Raw genomic sequence first — 21163 nt, forward strand, 5'->3', positions numbered from 1 at the left:
TACAATTTAATTGGTAAATTTACTTTTATTTGCACTCATTAATTTAAATATGTTTATTATTTTAACGAAGAGATTTTTTTTTAACTATAACTTTTATACATGTTTGCTATTCAACTTCTTCCAATCTGTGTTATTCTCTTAAGGATAGGGCGATGATAGGAAAAGTAGGAAACGAATGGGAGTGTTTCAAGTTTAGTGTGCCTCAGAAAAAGTCAAATCGATGGTTGTTCCAATCGAGTGGAAGAGAGATAGATGCGGCGCAAGCGTCGTACAATGAGCGTAATGGGACAATGAGTCATCCTTTTTCGGGCGTGCAGCCGGCGTTCATCGATTTATTAGACGTTGTCACGTCAATAATAATATAATGTTTTTATTTATTTTAAAATTTCTATAAATAATTTAAATAAATAAAAACATCGTGTTTCAAGAATAAAAAAATTATAACTTATCGTGAAAGCTTCTTATCGGCGAGTGAGGGATGTCACACTCGGATGCCATCGAGTTTTTTTTTTCTTCTCAACAACCCACTCGATGCAATTGAGGTTCTTGACAGCACGAGGCGACTGACTTGCAGGACCTTCAAGCATCATGAGTATTTTTGGAGGCACCTCACCTGCTGATAGTGTAGTGTCACCTCTCGGCGCAAGGCTCTGAACTGGCGTGTGGACTTTCCATCGTGCAGTGAGAAACTCTGTGGGATTGTGAATGGTGACCTCAGGCTTTTTTTTTTTTGCTTAGGAATAAAAATAATGTAAGGCCGGGTTCATAAACTATACAAGAGACGCAAATTCGAAAAAATGCCTAAATGCAACCAACCGCAATCAAATTATGGTCCAGGCTTCATTTTATGATGCATTGTGTTTGAAAATATATTGATTAGTCTGAGCCAGCAGCCCGACGTAATTTTGATTTTTTCTTTCAGAACATGCAGGGTTGTACAGTTGCTTGCCTTGTATGAAACTAGCGTCATGAGGGCTTCATTGATGGTTTCAAGTCAATAATTTGATTTAAAGATTTTTATTACTTTCACTGTCCGAAAAGTTTAACATCTGAACATGTGATGTACCATACTTTATAAAAATAAAATATTGGCCTTGTATGTATATAAAGTCTATGGCTTCAAAAGTTTTCGGAACACTTCACTTTATATATGAAAGGTGGAAACGGATGCCGAAAGGCAATAATTTCAAAGTTGGTCGATGTTTGCACTGCGTTTTTGCATCTTGTATAGTTAATAAACTCGGTCTAAAGCAACACTAGAAAAAAAAACACTGTAGTGTATGGACAAAAATACTTTTAATGAATGTAGGAATATCATATAGATTGTTTGTAATATTCTGTTTACGGATTATTCTGTAGATGGCATTGAAATTTGGTTACTGCTACCTTGTAAACCTATTATTATAGAACTGTTCTTTTGTAATTTCTAAGCTCATTTTTGTACTGAAGTGTCTGGGGTGCTTTCAGTATTTTGTGTCGCAATCTCAATATGGTGATTGTGTCATCTACTGCGAAGTGCGCTGGCTCCGCAGAGTCGCAGAGATTAAGCGCTTCTCTGCGTTAAGGGAATAAATTTAATTGTTTACGAAATTTAAGTCAAGGCCTGTTCGTGAACTAAGTGATGATAAATGCATTTCCGCGAATGCTCTGTTCGGTTTGAAAACAAACTGCGCAAGTAGGAGGGACGACTAAAACAAAAAAATAAATACTCTCACTTTCCATTCTTAGGATACAATAAAAAAAGTCATTAGTGATCGTGTTTCATGCGTTGAAGAAGAATAATTGCTGATGGAGGCATTTGGTAAATAGTTTTTTTAATTCAAATGTCACTTAAATGTTTTCAAATTTTTATTTCAACTCTGTTTTAAGTCACTGCTGACTTCGTTGCAGAAAAATCTCAAAAGTAGCTCGCAGGATTGGTGAGTGATAATGAACTGAGATTTTAGTACAATCAATGGTCTAGGAATCCTTGGATAGCATGCTTTCAGAATGATGGCAGTACCTACCTACACCTCCGAACAATTGTTTTCCATAGTTAAGTACCCCAAATCAAAACACAGACCAAACTTACAGACAAATATGTTGCAAACCAGCTTGGAGTGGCTTCTTCTGGTTTTTAAGCAGATGATATGGCTTTTTGCAGTTATGCAGCATCATAGCATCTGGCTGGTTTTTGTATGTTTACCTACCGAATGCAAAAATTTTACTGAGAAGAAACTCCTAAGTATGACATTGAGTTTTTAAAATATTTACTTATAGCTATTTGTGATTTTTTTTTTATATTTTGTATTAACATTATGTGATATTGTGTCAGTACCTCATTTGTGATACTAGAGATCTTAAAGAAATTTTTTATAATATTGTAAGTTCGCTTATATGATGTTTGGAATAATATTGGTTATTTATCGTAAAAGGTGTTTCATATTACTCGCACATCAGAAACAACTCTACTCAATTTAGCGAGGTGGCACAGTGCTAAGACACAGACCTCGAATTCCAGAGCACTCGGGTTGGGATCACAGTCCGTACATCCTGTTTTCGATTTTCCATAGTTTCCCAAAATCTTTCCAGCCAAATTGTGAGATGGTTCCTTACTGCAAGCATCATTTTTCTGGGTCATTTTTGTTACCATCCATAATTATCTCGCTGTCGTCGAAACGTTAAGCATATCGCCCAGTAAGGATGTGCTTGTGTAAGTAGTGATGCGGGATGATAAGGTCGACAATCGCTGGTGCTTCTAGCGCGGTGTTGCAGTTTTCAGGGCGCGCGGTTTTATCGTCGTGCATGGTGTGCCGCCAATTAGCATTTTTCAGCACAATAGTAAATTTGAATTTTTGAATTATTATTTTAGCAGTAATTTTGTAGCTAAAACTTAAACTCTTTCCACTCTCTGCACACTCCTACGTGATATTTGTCAACCTAGTTCCTCAATTTGTTCCCAGCGATGTATCTGATTTTTGCCAACCATCTCACGAGCCAGCAGTGAGGCTCGCCTTATCTTCGCTTTGGCGCACGCATGATTCTCCCTGCAGCCGTGACAAGAACTGCTATGTCCTGCAAGCTATCAGAGCAGTCCGTTTCTAAGACCTCGACTTACGCGAGTAATTTCAGCCATGCCCAGGTCTCATTTTCCCTACATCCCGGCACGTCCCCAGGCTCAGTAGAGCACATTTCCCACTGCACCTGCAAATTTCCTCCCCCCTCTCCAGCCTTTCCTGGAAACACAGCCCAGCGCTTTGACCGGTCCTTAACCCCTGGCAGGGACGACCTGTCTCAAGATCTGGACACGAGTGTTCAAATGTACCGCCTCTGACCTCTAGTGGCAGATTTATAAACTACTCCGAGTGCCCGCTAGACGCCACTGCCCCTGAGCGACGCACAGAGCCAACACTCCCCTGTCCTTCTCTTCCAAGCCGCCAGAGTGCTCCACAAGTCTCCTCCATAAGCCCCATACTTTTTAAGTAGCCTAGTGCGATGTGTACGATTCGATTTCTTCTCGGTTCGGCCACTCCTCAGTAGGTCGCGCTGCGACCGGGCACCAGAAGAAACGTCGAGATATCTAAGTCAGTATTTCTCGGCCACCACTTCGGAAATATTCGGAACCTTTCGGCCCTGAAGCCGAAGCACCCCCTCTTCCTCCCTAAATCAAGCACCGTTTTTAATTAAGCGTCACCTCGCTCTACGAGGAACTTCTTGCCGCGACATAAGCCTGACTACTTCGCGTCTTCCACTTCTGCCATCGTACGAGAATTAGTCATCTCGTCAAGGGATGTTTTCCCTCAGTTAGATAGTAGTTAGTCAGTCTGTGCATTCAATGTAGAAATTTGTATTTTTTGCTAAATTTTAATAATTCTGAATTATTAGTGCTTCCGCGTCACCCGCGCTTATTTCGGTCCTGTCTTCGCTCACCTCCCAGCGGGCCCACTTCCTGAGCGCTAGGAGCAACACCCTGCTTTGGTGAGTTTTCGAACACCTTTCTCTTCCCCGACCATCACCGTTTTTGTGGGCATTTTTGTCCGTTTAATGACTGTCTGTGAAGCAGGTCTAATTCTTTTGGATTCAGCTTGTTCAGAGACAGGGTCCAAGAGCCTGGAGCCGAAATGGCGACCACAATCTCTTCCTCGTTCTCGGTGACCAAGGACTGCTACGGCGCCCTGTTAGCCAATCTGTAATATAAAACATCATCCCCGGCCAGCTTGTTTCAACCATCATACCTCCAAATTTCCCTTCGATGCCTACAGCATGCCAGTTAGGCTACTACTTCGACGATCCTGAGATATCGAAAATTATATAACTACAGGACTAATAACGTTATGTGTCAAGAATTAAAATTCTGGGATTGTTTATTGTTTATTGTTTATTTTTTTACAACGGCGAAGAAAATTTCTTAACAACATTTTGATTAGGGCCGGCCCATATAGCAAAATTTTATAGTATGCATGTATTAGTCCAATTATGTATTTTAAGTAATCAACTTCTTTACCAAACCAAGGTATTGTTAGTAAGATAATTTTTTGTTTACTCATGTTACATCATCTATAAAAGTAAAATAAATAGAGGCACAGATATAGACGAAACTGCACTTGTTTTTATTTATGCATTTGAAACTTAATGATCCACAGTCTCCCAAAATGTTCCCAGGGAGTGTACAATGGGACAACTATGAGATTTGAGTGGTAACCATAGCATAGTTTGGCGGAGAAATGAGAAAAAAAGGTGTAATACAGGAGCCCTTGTACAGGGAGTTTCGTGTCTGAACATGATCCTGAAAACACAAGTTTTAGCCTTTTTCACTCTCCTAAACAACTCATTTGCCCTCAGCGCATTGTTTAATGCTTTTCGTAAACAGATATCACTTTGATATGTTAAGCAGTTTTTAAATCACGTGTTTTTTGACGTGACAACGTCTAATAAATCGATGAACGCCGGCTGCACGCACGAAAAAGTGTCCCATTACACACATTGTCCCACTACGGATGTGTCCTGTTGCGCTCATTGTACGCATGTGCCTTATCTCTCTTCCACTCGATTGGAACAACCATCGATTTGACTTTTCAATCATGTTTTCGTCGTTTGAATTATTAATATTATGTAATTTAACGATCGTCCACCGATTTTCAGCACAATCGGTACGGTTATTTAAAAGTAATGTTGAATTTTCAAATACGTTTTCAACGAACAATGGTGTTTTAAGGTTACACATAATAATTCAAACTACATCCGGGATCTTTTGCACAATGTTTTAAAAAATATTGTAACACATTATAAATAAGTTTGGTGTATTTGGGATGCGTATTTGTTATAAAATCGTATTATAAAAACGAAATAATATTATTCCACTACGGTGCTGCTATCTACAGTGACGGACGCGAACCGAACGAATCGTGCTCTCTATCAGCTTCCGTGGGAACCAGGCACTCGTTAATACATATTATCCTTTGACTTGATGTAGGCTTTTGGACATATGCCATTGCTTAGCACATGTATGTCTGTGGAAGAGAACTACAAAAAAAACACAAATGACATAAAACACAAATTAAGCAAAAAAATTGCTGTTGTCAGGATTTAACGCCACACAATACTCCACAACAGAAATATGGTCAACAAACAAAGAAAACTCGAAGGGCTACGATACCTTTTCCAGAGCGTGGCTTTTGAGTTATACAAACGACGAGGCAAGCATGCGAGGCTGTGAAGTAAAGAGGGCGAGACTTGGTGAGCGAAAGTGGACGACTATGGACGGACTCGGTGTCCTAAGATTGGTGCACCGGTAGCCTAAGCATCCGGGACGGTGTTGTGTGCGCGGCGGACGAGTGAGTGGCACGATGCAGAGGTGCGCTGTTAGAGAGGCGCAGTAGAGAAAGCCACTGTCGAGCCGAGCTACAGTGGTGAGAGTGAATTGCGGATGTAATAAAAGAGTGGTTAAGTTTCGAATATATATTTATATGTTGTAATTTACTCAATAGTGTAAATATCAGCTAAGAAATAAAAATCTCGGAAGTTAATTTGGATTTTTTTTCCGGACCAATTTTCTCCACTCCTAACATTATCGAAAACTTTGTTTGACACAATTTTCTAATCGGCCTAACTTTACTGCGTCCCGCTTAATTAATTGGCTATGGAAAACGTTTTTTTTCCTTCAATTTTTTACTCGTGAGTTATTATTATGAGATAACGTGGTTGTCTTTATTTTACCCTAGAATCAATTTTTAATATAGGCTAAGTTATTTCGATTCAAAGGGTATGAATGAACAAAAAATGGGGATTAATTTTTTTTTCGTATTGAACTTGTTTTCAAACTGAAACCTTTTTCTAAAGGATGTTAGGTTTCGTCATTTTTATTCTACTATTATCCCAACAGTGTAATGTGATATATAGCATGTACGTAAAATAAAACACCAAGTTTCTGGTTACAAAGTTACTTGTGAATCACAAACAGTGTGGTTTCAAGTACAAACGACTCATCATCTTTATTGTCATCAATCTATGGTAACACTCTCCTTCGTAAATATCATGTTTATGTCTGTACAAACAAAAGTCGATGATACATAAATACTAAAATTCATATTTCTTGCTACACTTCAAAAACTACTTTCAGTCAAGTATATATTCTAGGTGATTACCTCACACATACACACACGTGCGTACAAACTATAAATAATGTATTATGAAGAAAAAAACATATGGTGCTTGCTGACAGTAAGTTATGCGCTAGAAAAATAACAGGTACATATACAAACTATATTTTTAAAATACGCTGATGACAATTTTTTGATTGCTGCTGGAAACTTGTAACCACTAGAATACTTAAAAAATTTTTTTTCCATATTTACAAAATAAATCATAACTGTTATTTAGTTTATAACAAGCTTTTATGTCCATTTTATATAAAAAAATTTAAACTAGGAGATATGATTATGAAACTTAAATTATTTTATTTTGTTCCACATCATTATTTCGCATGTTTATTGGCAGGAAGGCTATGTTCATCTGAGATCCAGCCCACACAGGTTTCACAAAATTTCACCTTCCTCACGTATACATACTGATAGCATTCTTAGTTTAAATGTATGTGGCTCACACAAATTCGTACAATATTTAAGTACTATAACATATTATATTCAAACATAATATTTAAATGATATATAAAATCAATAAAAAAATTGTGTCGTAAAACATAATATTCTACTGTTTATTAAAAAGGTATCTGAGTATATTTTGTTAGCTAATTATAGATTTTATTATTCGAAAATGATATGTACACAAAACATCAGTTAGATAAAAAATTTCAGTAAATTTATTTTCTTTGGTTTCATTTTAGGAACTTAATCGTACGTAACAGTAATTAAAAATAAGATCAAGTTTTATCTCATATGTGAAATTTGTCATTTGCACTGTTTTCAATGTAAGCTATTTACAAGCACACTAACATTGCATGAAGTAGAAAGTTGTGTGTTTAATTTTAACACAAGGAACAATTCAGGCGTACATATAAATATTATTACTTAATTAGTTTTGGTCGAGTTTAATTAATGTTTTTTTTTGTCTTGCACCATCTTTGTAAAAAATAATGTTGCTAATGCTAAGGTTGGTACGTTTCTTCTACATTAAAAAAAAAAACATTGCTCTTTGTGAGTTGAAAACAGCTTTAGAAATGATAACTAATGTATTTTATTTTATATATTGAAGTAAATAATTCTTCAATCTGAAAATCATTCAACCAGTCTGGCTTCAAACAGTCCGTAACACAAGAAACGATAACCTTTTTAAAAATATGCTACGCTACAATTTTGAATAATTTTCGCTATAAACTACCAAAGATAATATAAACTACCAACTATTTCTGAAGAAATAAAAAAAAGTAATTAAATGCACGCAATTATTGAAATATAACAACTGAGTATTCAATCGCAGTTTTTAATTAATCTGATCAATGCAGTAAACATTACATATGATTTAGTATTTTTTTAGTAGTGTTTTACAGGGATCATTACAAGCTTAGCTAAGCGCTTTTTTTTCTTTTGAAACTAGTGAGTGCAGACATTGTGTTATAGCGCAATGAACTTGAGAAAGAGATCAATGACGATGGAGCTTTATGCCTGTACACATGGATCGTTGAAACGCGCGTTTGAAGCGTCCGGTCTCGTGTTCACGCCTGTAGTTTCACGATACAAGTCGAAGAGTTCGTATGTCTTTGGCATCTATATCGTCGCTACAAAATATTAAAGACAGAGTCAAAGGCAATATTGGGCCCATGCTGTTTTAAGAGAGGATTCAACATACTGTTTGATTGCGGGACACATACGATATGAAACACCATTGAGAGGCATTGCAAATAGAAATGAACCTCGGGGGAAGTATGCGGTCTCTTTTCAACTTCACCAATGAATTATTCAACATCAATATGACCAGCCTCCTCCGTGGTAGCAGGTTTAACCTCCACGAAAGCGCGCGTTAAAATGAACGTTCCTACTGTACACTAGGTACCTCGACATGCATGCGTACGCAATTATCTACACCTATGTACGTATTCCACTAACGCGTGTTACAACGCTCCATATTTACCAGGCCGTAGAGATCAATATATTACTCTTAATTTTTTTTCTCGGGAAATTTGGATCAGCCTAATTTTAAATACATACATATATATATATATATATATATATATACACATATACATATATACACATATATCTTTCTCTCACCGCATTTTGCTGTAAAACATGTACAATTAGAATCTGTGAGTGTGTTTTGTACACGTAAAGACAAAATAAGTGCCCAATGTGATCAACAAGGAAACAATCATATGTGTACTTAATGACTATATTGTTTCCTGCCGGATGTCCTCAGAGAAATGCGTGCGCATGCTTAATGGCGAACATCAATTTTTTTTATGATTCTTGTGATAAGGAATATAGATTAAAAAATTTACATGGACATATGCCATTGCTGGTTTTCACTGTATACCACAAGAATGGACAAGAAAGACGAATACAAAGAATACACATCAAAACAAGCTAAAAACCCATGGAGTTTGGAATTGCCAGAGACGGCATGCCGTGACGTAGGTGAAGTCACTTTTTTAACCTCGCCCACCGCCATATTATTTACGCCCAAAACATTGCGGTAATGGTGCTTGACCACGTCTGATGATGGTTAGCAAGAATGGATTAGAATCTCCGACGTTAAAAACAGTCCCTTTCATAAAAATAAGTAATTTAAAAACTGTTTACACACAGCAAACACTACCCTTCAAACAATTTTTTGGACGTTTAACCAATATGGCGGAACAATTTGCTCAAGGAAAAAAAATGGGAAGCCTTCTTTTCACAGACGAGAGAGCCAAACGCCCGAACGTGCATCTTCGTTTTTTTATATTTTGGACAACTCATGATAACTAATGGTCAATTAGGTTAGGTTATCTACATTATAAATACTTTAAAACATTGTGGACGGTTAATTTGGTTAGGATAGCTACATTTAAGATACTGTGAAATCATGTAAACGGTTTCCTAGCCCTGGATAGCTACATATTAAAAAGTTATTTGCTAAGCAACCTTCGGGGAACTTCGGGGAACTTCGGATGTGGCTCTCTCGTCTGTGAAAGGAAGGCTTCCCGAAAAAAATCGGCTTCACGCAGTTAGCATGTAATCACGCAGACGTGAACACCCCCTGCTGAAAACAGTCGATTTCGGCTTATTTTTCTGCGTGTATTTCGTATGCATCTTTTCTGCTCATTATTGTGATTGTTTCTCTATGAGACACAGCGAACACTAGCAAATGGTGTATGTCCATAAACATTTTTTTTTTTTCAAACAAGACAGGATGATTGAAAACTCCACCTATTGTGATCGCCCTTTTCAGCCATAACACCTCTTAAAACTAATAACATTATTTTTATGAATAACAAAATGTATACTACTCCAGCCCGAACCTGACCTTTGAAGTGTCTTCAATTAAAAAAAAAAAATTGGTACGTTGTTTTTTTTAAACTGTGTGCCCTTAAAAATCGGATAAACGTTAGAAACGCGTTAAAAAAAACCGTTTAAGAGACTTTTATTTTTTTCTTAAAATTTTCTGATTTTCTATGTAATTGGGAGGTATTTCATATCTTAAATTTTTCGATCATTCGCCCTTCCCAAAATTCAGAGCTGCGTTCGCCACTGTGCGTGAACAGCCTAAGAAGGTACAAACAATCTCAGTACTTGAAAAGTGTTAGCCTCGCAGTGTCAACCATTATAATAGCTTGTGAGCAGACTGCAATAGCAGTAAAGGGCTGAAATTGCAAGGTTTTAAAGTACTTCGTATTTAAGCTATAATACTTAAGTGAAACTCATATCACCCTAGACTTACGGTCGACAAAATTGAGTTAATTTGTACCTGGCATCATTATTCATGGATACGCATTGGTTGCGTAACTATAAATAATTTAAAACACAGTGGAACTTTGGTGTTCAGAACTTAAAACTTAGTCATAAAAATTACAATTTCAAAAGCCTTTTTTTTTTTTTTGTTTCGAACAGTGATCTTGTATTTGAAGCTCGGTGAAATAACTCTGCACAAAAAGTTGTAGCAAAGCCTCATGCCAAAATGTTTCCGTTAGTTGTTTAAGGCCGTTTGCTTTTAAAGATTTTTTTTTGTTAAAAATTTGGCTGTCAGTAATTTATTTTGGGTATTTTATTAGTTGTTATTTATTCGTTTTTAATATTTTTTATGCTTTATAAAAGTATTTAAAAATTGTAATGTAAATTTTAGTTTAGTTTTAAGTTTAGTTTTTGAAAAGCTTAGGTTTTATTAATTTCCGTTTTAACGTTAATAAAAATATACAGAGCTGTGTAGTTGCGCGGGGAGCGGCGGACGAGTGTATCAGCACTGGGCGGGTTCTGCGACAGTTGGCACCTCTGAGAGGGTGCAGGAGAGACACACCTGCGAGCGGGCAGGAAGTCTGACGGCTCGTCACGACAGCTGTCCAGTCGAACTGCACCACTGGCGCACAACACGTGCTAGCGAACCGCGCGCTGCGGACTTGAGTGAAGTGCCATAGACTCGGCGCTCCGACGAAAACCTGGAGCACGTTTGCTCGGTGGCGGGTTCAGGGAGCTTAATTCTTAAAACGGTTGAAAACTTACATTTTCATTGGCATCAAATCTGAATGCTTCTTTCTCTAGCTAACGAGTGCCTCGTTCAACATCGACGAGAACTGTAAGTAGCTTCTTTGATCTGATTTTTTTTTTATGGTGTTGGTGTGAACGTTTGCGACATCATTATAGGATTTATGTTTTTAGTTATGCCTTTTGCGAGTATAAAGGCTATTTTCTCACGCATTTTGCAAGTTTCTGAAATGGGCAAATTTTAAGGGTACCTTGTTTTTGGTTTGACACCGGTGGTTAATGAGATTAATCAACGAAGTTATCCACGAGAAATTTAACACTTTGGAAAACGTTGTCACCAAAATTTGAAGCATAATTTATACGAATTTCTATATTCTTTTGCGCTCGCGACAAGAATGACTTGGAAGGTTTTCAACTGTCATTGAAGTATAAAGGTAAGTTTAAAATACGTTTTTATAATTGGTTCACGCACTCCCCAAATTTGTGCCGAAAAAAAATAATACAAATTATAATCTCGAGTAAAATATATTTTTAAATTGTAAAGTGTTTTTTTTTTAATGCGAGCTAGTAATTTTAGTAATTTTTGAAATGCCATCAGTTTAAGTTTAATTATGTATATGAATCTTTAATGCATTATAAATTTTGATATGTATTTATATTTTTTAATGATATTATTTTGTAATTATTTCAGAATTTGTTATTATAGTTACATCTCGGGTCATCAATTGTAATTTGATGTTTGTAGCCATATTATATTCTTTGCAGTATATACATTTTATGTCTTTTTTAAGAAAATATTTAGTAATATAAATTTGGTAATTCATGGTAGCGAAAGTCGATTTCGATTTAAAGGAATACCCATTTTGACACAGCAGATTTATCAGTTGTCTACTAGTTAATTTTGTTTTATTTAGCTGAACGTTTTGGCTAGATTCGTGCAAAAAAATTTTGCAATTTTTTTGGAGATTGTTTGAATTTCATTATTTGTAGAACCAGTAGGGTGTTGAGATTGTGCTATCTTCCTTGTGATGAAGGTAGATACCAAAATGTTACGAAGGGAAAAGGAAAGTGCAGTTCAAGCATTATCCTTCTGAAAACAAAATACTAAAAATAAACTCACTGGTAACAGTATTTTCATAAGAAAAAAACATGAGCATAGTATGCAGATGCAAAACGCTGGCACACAGAAGAGAATCGTGATTGGTACGTAACATACAAATGTCCATAAGTTCGTCCATTGTGAGTAGTTTTTAAAAGTACGTACTAGCTACCGTAGGATTAAAATATTTCTTGTCTTTGAAACTTTTCCAATTATTCATGTGTACGAATACGTGGTATAATACTTTATGAAAGTCATTCATGTAATATAAAATAGTTTGTATCTTCTTTCTGCAAATAATGCTGTTCCGAGAACAATTTTGTCTTCTTAGCTATGATATGTGATGTTCATTTATTTCCGCGCGCGCACACTTATTCTCCGCACTTAGGCCTGTTCTACAATGACGAGGATTCGCAAGCACACGGACATGGATGGCGGAAACTTTACGTGCTTTTATTGTTAGTGCAATCTTCCTCTGTTCACGCAAATTATTTTTTACAAACATTTCAAACCATTTTCTATTTAATTTATGATGACTGTGACACCATAGCTGTAAGAAAAGTATAGAATGTAGCCACTTAAACAGGACTGTTCTTTTTAAGACGGGAAATATGAAACGTGTTCAAAAATAGATAGTATTTTAGCTACGTATAAGTACAATATATTTTTTAAAAATTCAAATAACAATAAATTTAATGAAATAACAAACGTAAACTATTTTCCGCATAATATTCACCAATGATGGCGATGGCGCATCTAACCTAAGACAGTCTTTTCTATACCATCAGCATAAAATAATGTTTCCAGTTAATACAGGCCCCGATTAACTTGTTGTTTGATATCCCCTTTACATATCAGACTTTCAGCTAAGTGACTTCCTGTTCCTGCATTTGAAAGACTTTCCGGTTCAGTAATCGCTAGGACGACGATGGTGCGAAAACAGCATGTTAGTGTATGCACCCTCTATCTTGAATACAAAAAGTCTAAACGAACAAACAGCAGCCATCGGATTATCTTTAAAAAAAGTAAATTAATGGAATTATTTTCGCTGTAATTCACGTTCGTGTTTTCGTGCAAGGAACGGAACGTTCACAGAGCGTGGTAATTATGAGTAAACGGAAATTTGTGAAATAAACTATATTGTTAATGAACAGCTAACCAGAGTTACGTGCTCCAAAAACAATATATATAATTAGTTATTTTTTACACAACATTTGTATTAATTTAGATTTTTTAATTATTCGTTACGTGTAGGCTAGTGGCTGTAAAAAATGATTCATGTATGTATATTTTTTTGCCTTCGCACAGCATACAACTTGAAATTTTTTTTTTTAGTCTGTAATAAACTGAATGTAGATTTCGCTCGTGTGAAACGGGTGTATTTTTAACGAGCTCTACGAGCACCGAGTCGTTATCCGAGTGGCCACATCCTACGTTTCCGCATCCGTCCTGGCTCCATCTATCAACAGTGTGTCTGTCTGCCTCGCGCAGTGTCTCATTGCCTGCCCGCCCTTTGGGAAGCCCTTTATTTTGTTTTCCTTCCTCCTGTCCTTGCACCCATCCGCCACGAGGTGCGCGCGTCAGCTGCATGCTTGCCAACCTAGCTGTCGACACTGAGATCCACGCTACAGGGTTGTCTCCGTGGAGGCGGCAGGCCGCAGGTCAGTGGCGGCCCGGTGGCGCCGCGGGGGCAGCCGCGCGGGGCCGCTAGCTGCCGGGGGTGGCGGCGGGGGCGGTGGCCGAGGCGCCGGGCGCCGGCGGAGTCTCGGGCAGGCCGCAGCGCCGCCCCAGCAGGCGCCACCGGGCCGCCACGCGCTGCAGCAGCGGCGCGCGGTAGCGGTGCGCGGTGCGGTCGAGCGCGGACGCCGTCTTGACGCAGTCGTCGCCGCCGAACTCGCAGACGCGGTAGTGGTGCAGGATGGCGGCGTCGGGAGGCACGTTGAGCGTGCCGTGGCCGGGCACGAACTCCCACACGAAGTGGTTGCCCGCCTCGACGACGCGCTCGGGCCGGCACAGGTACTTGGAGCGCTGCTTGTGCGGGTGCAGCTTGGCGCGCCGCCGCGTCTTGCGCAGCGTCACGAGGCTGCGCTCCAGCGGGTCGCCCGACGCCAGCGCCGTTCCATCGTCCCCCCACTGCAGGTAGAAGAAGGCGTTCTGGAACGAGTAGGAGCCGGTGTTCTTCGTGTTGAGCCGGCTGCCCAGCCACCTGCAAGCAGCCCGAGCACGACCTGCTTCACACGCGGAGCCACGGGGGCTGTGATGTTGTGCATTACACCGTTCACAGGTTTCATCTTCAATTGGCGAAGAACGCCGGTCTCAAATTATCCACAGATCTTCGTGAATTTACTGAAACTGTGCACACTTACTTTGAACATAAGTCCAAATGAAAATTCTTGATATAGTAACAAGACATTAAAAAACTGGTAAAATCTGAAGTAACAACAATCTTCATTTGTGCAACTGTGTGTTCGCGTTTGTTTAGAACGAAACATACTGTTACGAACGCAGACAGGACCGCAACACGCGCCAGGTTCGGAGCTGGCTGGCGGCCCCGCACGGCCACTTGCGTCACACGCCGTGTAACGTGCCGTTCACTGACGTAAGGTCTGCCACGCGTGCCAGGCCGGATTACGAGGGTCGTCTATACCCCCTCCTCCCCACCGCTCCTAGCGCATCGTCCTGCCACGGCGCTGTTATCTATCGCTGAGCGGCCTTGAGAATTCCGCCGCCATGAATAAAAACCACCTTTCGGGACTTTTCGGGCGTCGGGTCGGCCCAGGATGACGCGACTCGTCACAGCTGCTCTCGTCGGTTCGAGAAGGGCGCCTCAGGTATTTAAGCAGCAGAGGCAGTCTCCGCGAGAGTCACGCGACAAGTTCCGAGCGAGTTCCGAAAGTTCGGGGAGTTCCGCGAGTGAAGGGAAGTGCGACATAGGCAAAGAGGGTGAGAGACACTCCTAGAGAGTGGCGCGATGCGGAGCGACGGAACCATGAGAGTGCGACTGAGTGGCGCGAGACTGTGTGTGTGGACAGGCGCGAGGTAAGGAGCGAATCACTGTTGAGCCTAGCTCCAGTGAGGAGGAGTGTGAATTGCGGAACTTGACCGAAATTGAGTGAATTTCGAATAAACATTGGTGGTCAGACATCAAGTACAGTTGTTTATTAGCACTGTAAATATTATCTATCTATACTATATTAAAACAGTAGTTTTTTTCTGTCTGTCTGTTTGTACGCGGAGTTCTACAAAACTGCTATACGAATTTTAATGGGGTTTTCAAGTTTACTTGAGCATAGCAGAGAAAGAAATATAAGCTTTATTTCATCAAAATCGGCTCAAGAAAAGAAAAGAAATCTTAATTTTATGACATACAATATAATCATTATAAGAAGCCATTAAGTTTTGCTATTGTAAGGAACTAAGTAGAGAGTAAGAAAAAATAAAGATCCTGACAGTTTGTAGTGTCGCCATATTTGTTTCAATTTTCAATACCCTTTTTACACGCTTTATATTAGTTTCACCTGTATGTTTGTTTGTATGTTTGTTTGTTTGTATATATGTTTGTAACCGACTCCTTTGGGTGCGATTTTGACCCACTTTAAACGGCCAGATTTCATTCAAACTTTGTAGATTTATCGAGGACCGATGACAATACACTAATTTGATAAGATAATTCCATTAATCTATTTGCAAAATAAGATTTTTGTAAATTTATTGGTAAAATGAAACAAAGATATATATGTAAAGAAAACCATTTCGCTCATGAGTGAACTCTTTTCTTTCAGTTTGTCTTTGGCGCGATATAAAAAAAGCGTACTTAATATTGTGACATTTAATTAAATGAATAATGAGAGTGGGTTATGATTATTGTGAACAATATACTTTCTTGAAGAGAATATTATCTATATTTGTAAAAACACCATATGCATAACCTCAATAGCTACACCTGATAAGCAGATTTTTGAAATTCCACTCGAACACCAACCTGCAAATCTACACCAAGCAGTTACAAATACTCCAAAGTATGCCAAGGTCAGTAAATCATTAAATAAAAGACATCAAACACGGAAAATATGGATAAGTTTGACAGATGATATATCAAAAATCATATTTGGATAGAGAGCAAAACTTACAATTTAAGGATTTTTACCTGGAAGAAATTGAGGAAAAAAACACTTTTATAAATAAACCAAGCTAAAAAGTAGAAAAAAAATAGTTTAAAAAACTAAAAAACATGCTTTATATAAAAAAACCAAACTAAAAAATATAAAATAAGTTTTAATAAATTTGAATTAAGAATAGTGTAAATTTTTTTATAAATATAAATTAATAATAATGTAAATAAGAAAATAATGTATTTAATTTAAAAAAAGCGTGGGGTGCTTTTTAAGATATTTTCGAAATGATAATCCTTCTACCCATATCTGTTTGTTGCGTGTGCTCCACATACGCACATCAAGATATGTCGCGCGGCGCCTAACCGCGCGCCGATGCAACCACCACAAGCCAAGAGTTCGCGCGCTGCGCGCACGACGTTCGGAGCCGCTCGGGAGCCCTCGGGGAAGCTCGTTTTGGCGGGCTGCCAACCGGACATCGCCGAAGGCGCCGGTTCCGGTTGCCCCGACCGAGAACAATCTGCCATGTTCGATACTAGCAGTTCACAGAGTATAAAAGGGGGCCCATTTTGCGCTGAAGGAGGAGACTCGTCGCGACCACCAGCGACACCAGCCGGAGGCCCTGCTGGCCTTCCCTGCCGAAGGAAGCTACACTGTCAACACGTCACGCTGCCCTGCCGTCACACTGCCCGTTGGAAGAAGCTACCACTTGGTAAAGTGCTGTTTCGTCGTAGACACTTATAAACCGAGTGGGTAGAAAACTTAGAATGAGAAGAGGGGCAGTGGTGACGGAGGCAAGGCTTGGAGACGGCGGTGTGAGCTTGTGAGCCCCGATGAAAGACTTGACAACTGACTGGACATACAACACTTAGGTGCGAAACCCGGCAGTGACACCCGAAGAATAATGCCAGTGCCCACACCGACGAGCATTTCTCCCGCTATGATACTTTGGGGAGATAGTCAATGGTAACCCCAGCATCGACGAATAAGAACTTGCCCGCAGAAATACGTGTCGACAAGAGTAATGGAAGTCGACGAGCTGTTATATTAATTATTGGAGGTCTGCGTACCCTCGTAAAAACATGCTTTATGTATTAGTCATCTTGTGTATAAATAGTAGTATTTTAGTTAATGATGTTTGCTAACTTGTTCATTGACAAAGGTCAATAATATTCCATAAGTCGAGGGGTTTATTAGTTATTTTCATTTGCACTCTGGGAATTAATGTACGTTAATTGTTTGTAACTTAGCTTTCTTTTGACGGTGCACCCAGCGCCAAGCGGCGTGCCAAGTATGAGAGCACGGGCAATTGTGAAGTGGATTTGTTAAGCTGCATTCACGTGTCTCATGTTGCAATAATTCGTAAACGTTTCTGTTCGCAGACTTTTGAATCAGAGCCACGCCGCAAATATCAACTGTTTACGTTTTTGTCATTAATGTTGTAATGAATAATTTCATGTATAATCAATAATAAATGTGTTGTTACCATACAGTTGTAATAGCTTTAGATGACTTTTCGCCACACTCTGTTCCATTCCTACTCCTTGTTCCCCTCGAGTGTTTAACACGAGAGGCTACATGTTAATAAAATATTTATAACTATTGACACCATGCACCCCACGCTTTTTTTTAAATTAAATACATTATTTTCTTATTTACATTATTATTAATTTATATTTATAAAAAAATTTACACTATTCTTAATTCAAATTTATTAAAATTTATTTTATATTTTTTAGTTTGGTTTTTTATATAAAGCGTGTTTTTTTTAGTTTTTTAAATTATTATTTATTGTATATTACCTACAATTTAAATTGCAGAAAAAAAATCATGTTTCATAGACACATAAATAGTGAGTGTGTGTCATTTCTCTATGTCCACGAGGTCTCGCCGCGTCAATTTTCTCCTTGGGGCGAACCCGTCCGCTTAATTAAATAAACAGCTTTTATCGTTGAATGATTTCATGATTTATTTCATAAAAATCTGCTCTTATAAAAAAAGTTAGTTATAGACATTCAATAGGTGTCTCTCTCGCTCTCTCTCTCTGAAAATCATTCTATGAACCGTTACAAATTTATTTCCTTTATGGGCCGGAGAGTGACATAGACTAGATATAATTATGAAATTCCATCTCTGAAGGAGTGAAATGGTGGTAATTTAAGTTTTATAATAGAAAATCATAGGAGGTAGTTCATAGACACACAAACAGTGATTTTGTGCCATTTCTCTATGTCCGCCACACGGTCATACATTAAAGTCTGGCAACTTCCTATCCTTCTCCTCGGCGAAACCCATTCGTTAAGTGAAGCTCACGGCTGCAAGCGAACTTAAGGCACTAATAACAGTTTAGTTTATAATTCGTAAATAGATGGCGTTGCCTTTAATTTCTAGCATTCTATCGTTTGGTGCGTCCATCATGTCCTGCCTATGTGTCCTTCCCAAAAAATGAAGCTGAAGATTGGCGTCCTGGTTTTGATGATGCGAAGCCTTAATGCGCCGAGATTGTGCAATCGATAATACTTCGCAATCAAAATTTCTCGATTTTCAAATGTAGGTATGTCTTAGGTCTTGAAACATGATAATATTGATGTTCCTTATATTGTGATGTTTAGCCCGGGCAACGCCGGGTACTTCAGCTAGTAATTAATAAACCTGTAATTAAAAAATTGGGCTAACGCTTACGATCTCAGTTTTCTCCCCACATTAAATCGTAACAATACAAATCGAAAGTCGAAATACGGCTTAGTTTCTACGAAGATTCAGTTATTGGATATTACGAAGAAATCTTTGTTAGCAGTGTATAATAGTACCCTGTAAATCATTTCCTATCTCCCTATCGTCATAATGCAGTACCCAAAGCATTGCGAAAATGATGCTTGACAACACCTGAGCTTTTTTCTAAGGAATGAAAGATTTTACACACAGTATTATAAATGGTATATGGAAATGCACGGAACCTTTTCTTTAATAATCCAGTAAAAGTATACCTCCCATTTCGGGATGGGACTCAGTTCACCATGTATTAGCTTTATAATTATTACAGTTGTCAAAGCCATGTGGTACGATCTAAGGAAACACAAACAATCGTGGTCTCACCTCAATTTTAGCTTGCACTTAGACATACACTGCTTAATCTTTGACACAAGCTTTTGACTACTAGCAGGATGAATAACGAGTTTATTAGAATTTCAGTCGTTAAACACAGCCACTTCCATAAAATGCAGCCTTGTTAAAACTTTCCACAGAGCAAACCCTACACGTCACCGAATGTTTTGGGTGTCCCACAAACATGGCATAGACCATCTGCTGGAGAAAAATCAGCTTCACGTAGTGTCCACGTAGCATGGTCTCATCCTCAACGTAATATTTTTCTAGTTCTAGATCTTAATTACACGTATTTCAAGTATAGGACAGTAAAAGTTAAGTTGTAGGCCCTAGGAGTTACCGAGTTGTGAAAGTGTAGAAATGAATTTATTGGAGGGACCATGAAATTTACTATTTAAAAATATATAGTTATGAAAACTACATTAATAAAATATAAATCACTTAGGCTATAGCATGTATAGGGAGACTAAATTTGACACAAAACAAGATACTCAGTGCTAACATAGTGAGATAAGCATTGTAAAATGATATTGAAATTCAGAATCCAAACACGGAGAGTTCTGCCCAGCCTATGCCACTCAAGCTTTAAGGTGGGATGCTTGAATTGTATTAGATTTAAAATTAAAAAAACAAAACAAAGAAAATTTAAAAATTTAAAAAGAAACAGGTCTGGTCATGTTGGCCAGGCTGCCACCCAGTCGCCACTCCTAGGTGCAGTCCCACTACTGCACCACGCGGGGACTTTTAGCTGCTGGGTTTCCCCCCTGGCCCGGTTCGCCCCTCCTCAACCAACCTGGTCGCCCCTGGCTCCCCAAGGGCGACCATATTAACGCCGAGCTTAGTGCGGACACCCAGTCAACATGGGGAGCTGAGCAACAGGACTCCCAGCCTCAGATCATCCACTGTTTCAGGCCTCCAAGCAGCTGGATTACAGGAGTACGCCACGACTCCCGGCTGTGAAAAACTGCTTCAATACAGGAATATCAGCTGCCGGTTCGACGCTCCGCGCCGACCGGGATTTTGAATATTTTTTACAAATATTGAATAAAACTATAATGTTTCATTAATGGCAAAATATAATCGAATATTAAAATGAAATATTATAAATAGTTTTATACAAAAAAATTGGTTGTCTGTAAACTAGGTTTACGGACGATAGTTTAACGTGACGTCATAACAAAATATTGATGAAATGATTGCATACTTTTATGAATAAAATTGAATCATTTTTATTGCATTATCACTATTTTGTATAGATACAAAGAAGGAGTAAAATGAAATCTACAATTTAATTGATAAATTTACTTTTATTTGCACTCAAAATTCAAATATGTTTATTACTCTAACGAAAAGATTATATTAACTGTAACTTTTATACATTTTTGCTATTTAACTTCTTCCAATGTGTGTTATTCTGTTAAGGATAGGACGATGATAGGAAAAGTAGGAAACGAATGGGAGTGTTTCAAGTTAAATGTGCCTCGAAAAAGTCAAATCGATGGTTGTTCCAATCGAGTGGAAGAGAGATAGATGGGGCGTAACGGGACACAGTGTAACGGGACAAGTTATTGTGCGTGCAGCCGCCGTTCATCGATTTATTAGACGTTTTCACGTCAAAAATTCATACAGGATATGTTTGAGTTTCAAGGCACAGAGAAAACATAAAAGTTAAAATTCGGGATTAGAAATTTCAGGTTTAGTTCACTGCTGAAATGGAAGCAGGTGTTATATGATTC

The 21163-nt window shown here is 38.4% G+C and overlaps 1 protein-coding gene across 3 annotated transcripts in view; it reads right to left on the reverse strand.

Moving 5' to 3' along the window:
- Positions 1-6444: 6444 nt before the first annotated feature.
- Positions 6445-21163, reverse strand: part of LOC134534813 (uncharacterized) — a 187090-nt gene continuing 172371 nt past the window's right edge. For all 3 annotated transcript variants that reach the window (XM_063373411.1, XM_063373410.1, XM_063373412.1), the window contains one exon: positions 6445-14416. In XM_063373411.1, coding sequence (XP_063229481.1) covers positions 13918-14416 — 499 coding nt within the window. In that variant the 3' untranslated portion in view covers positions 6445-13917. The remainder of the gene's footprint in view (positions 14417-21163) is intronic.

The sequence above is a fragment of the Bacillus rossius genome, chromosome 8 (genome assembly GCF_032445375.1).
Source record: "Bacillus rossius redtenbacheri isolate Brsri chromosome 8, Brsri_v3, whole genome shotgun sequence".
In the NCBI taxonomy this organism is placed as follows: domain Eukaryota; kingdom Metazoa; phylum Arthropoda; class Insecta; order Phasmatodea; family Bacillidae; genus Bacillus; species Bacillus rossius.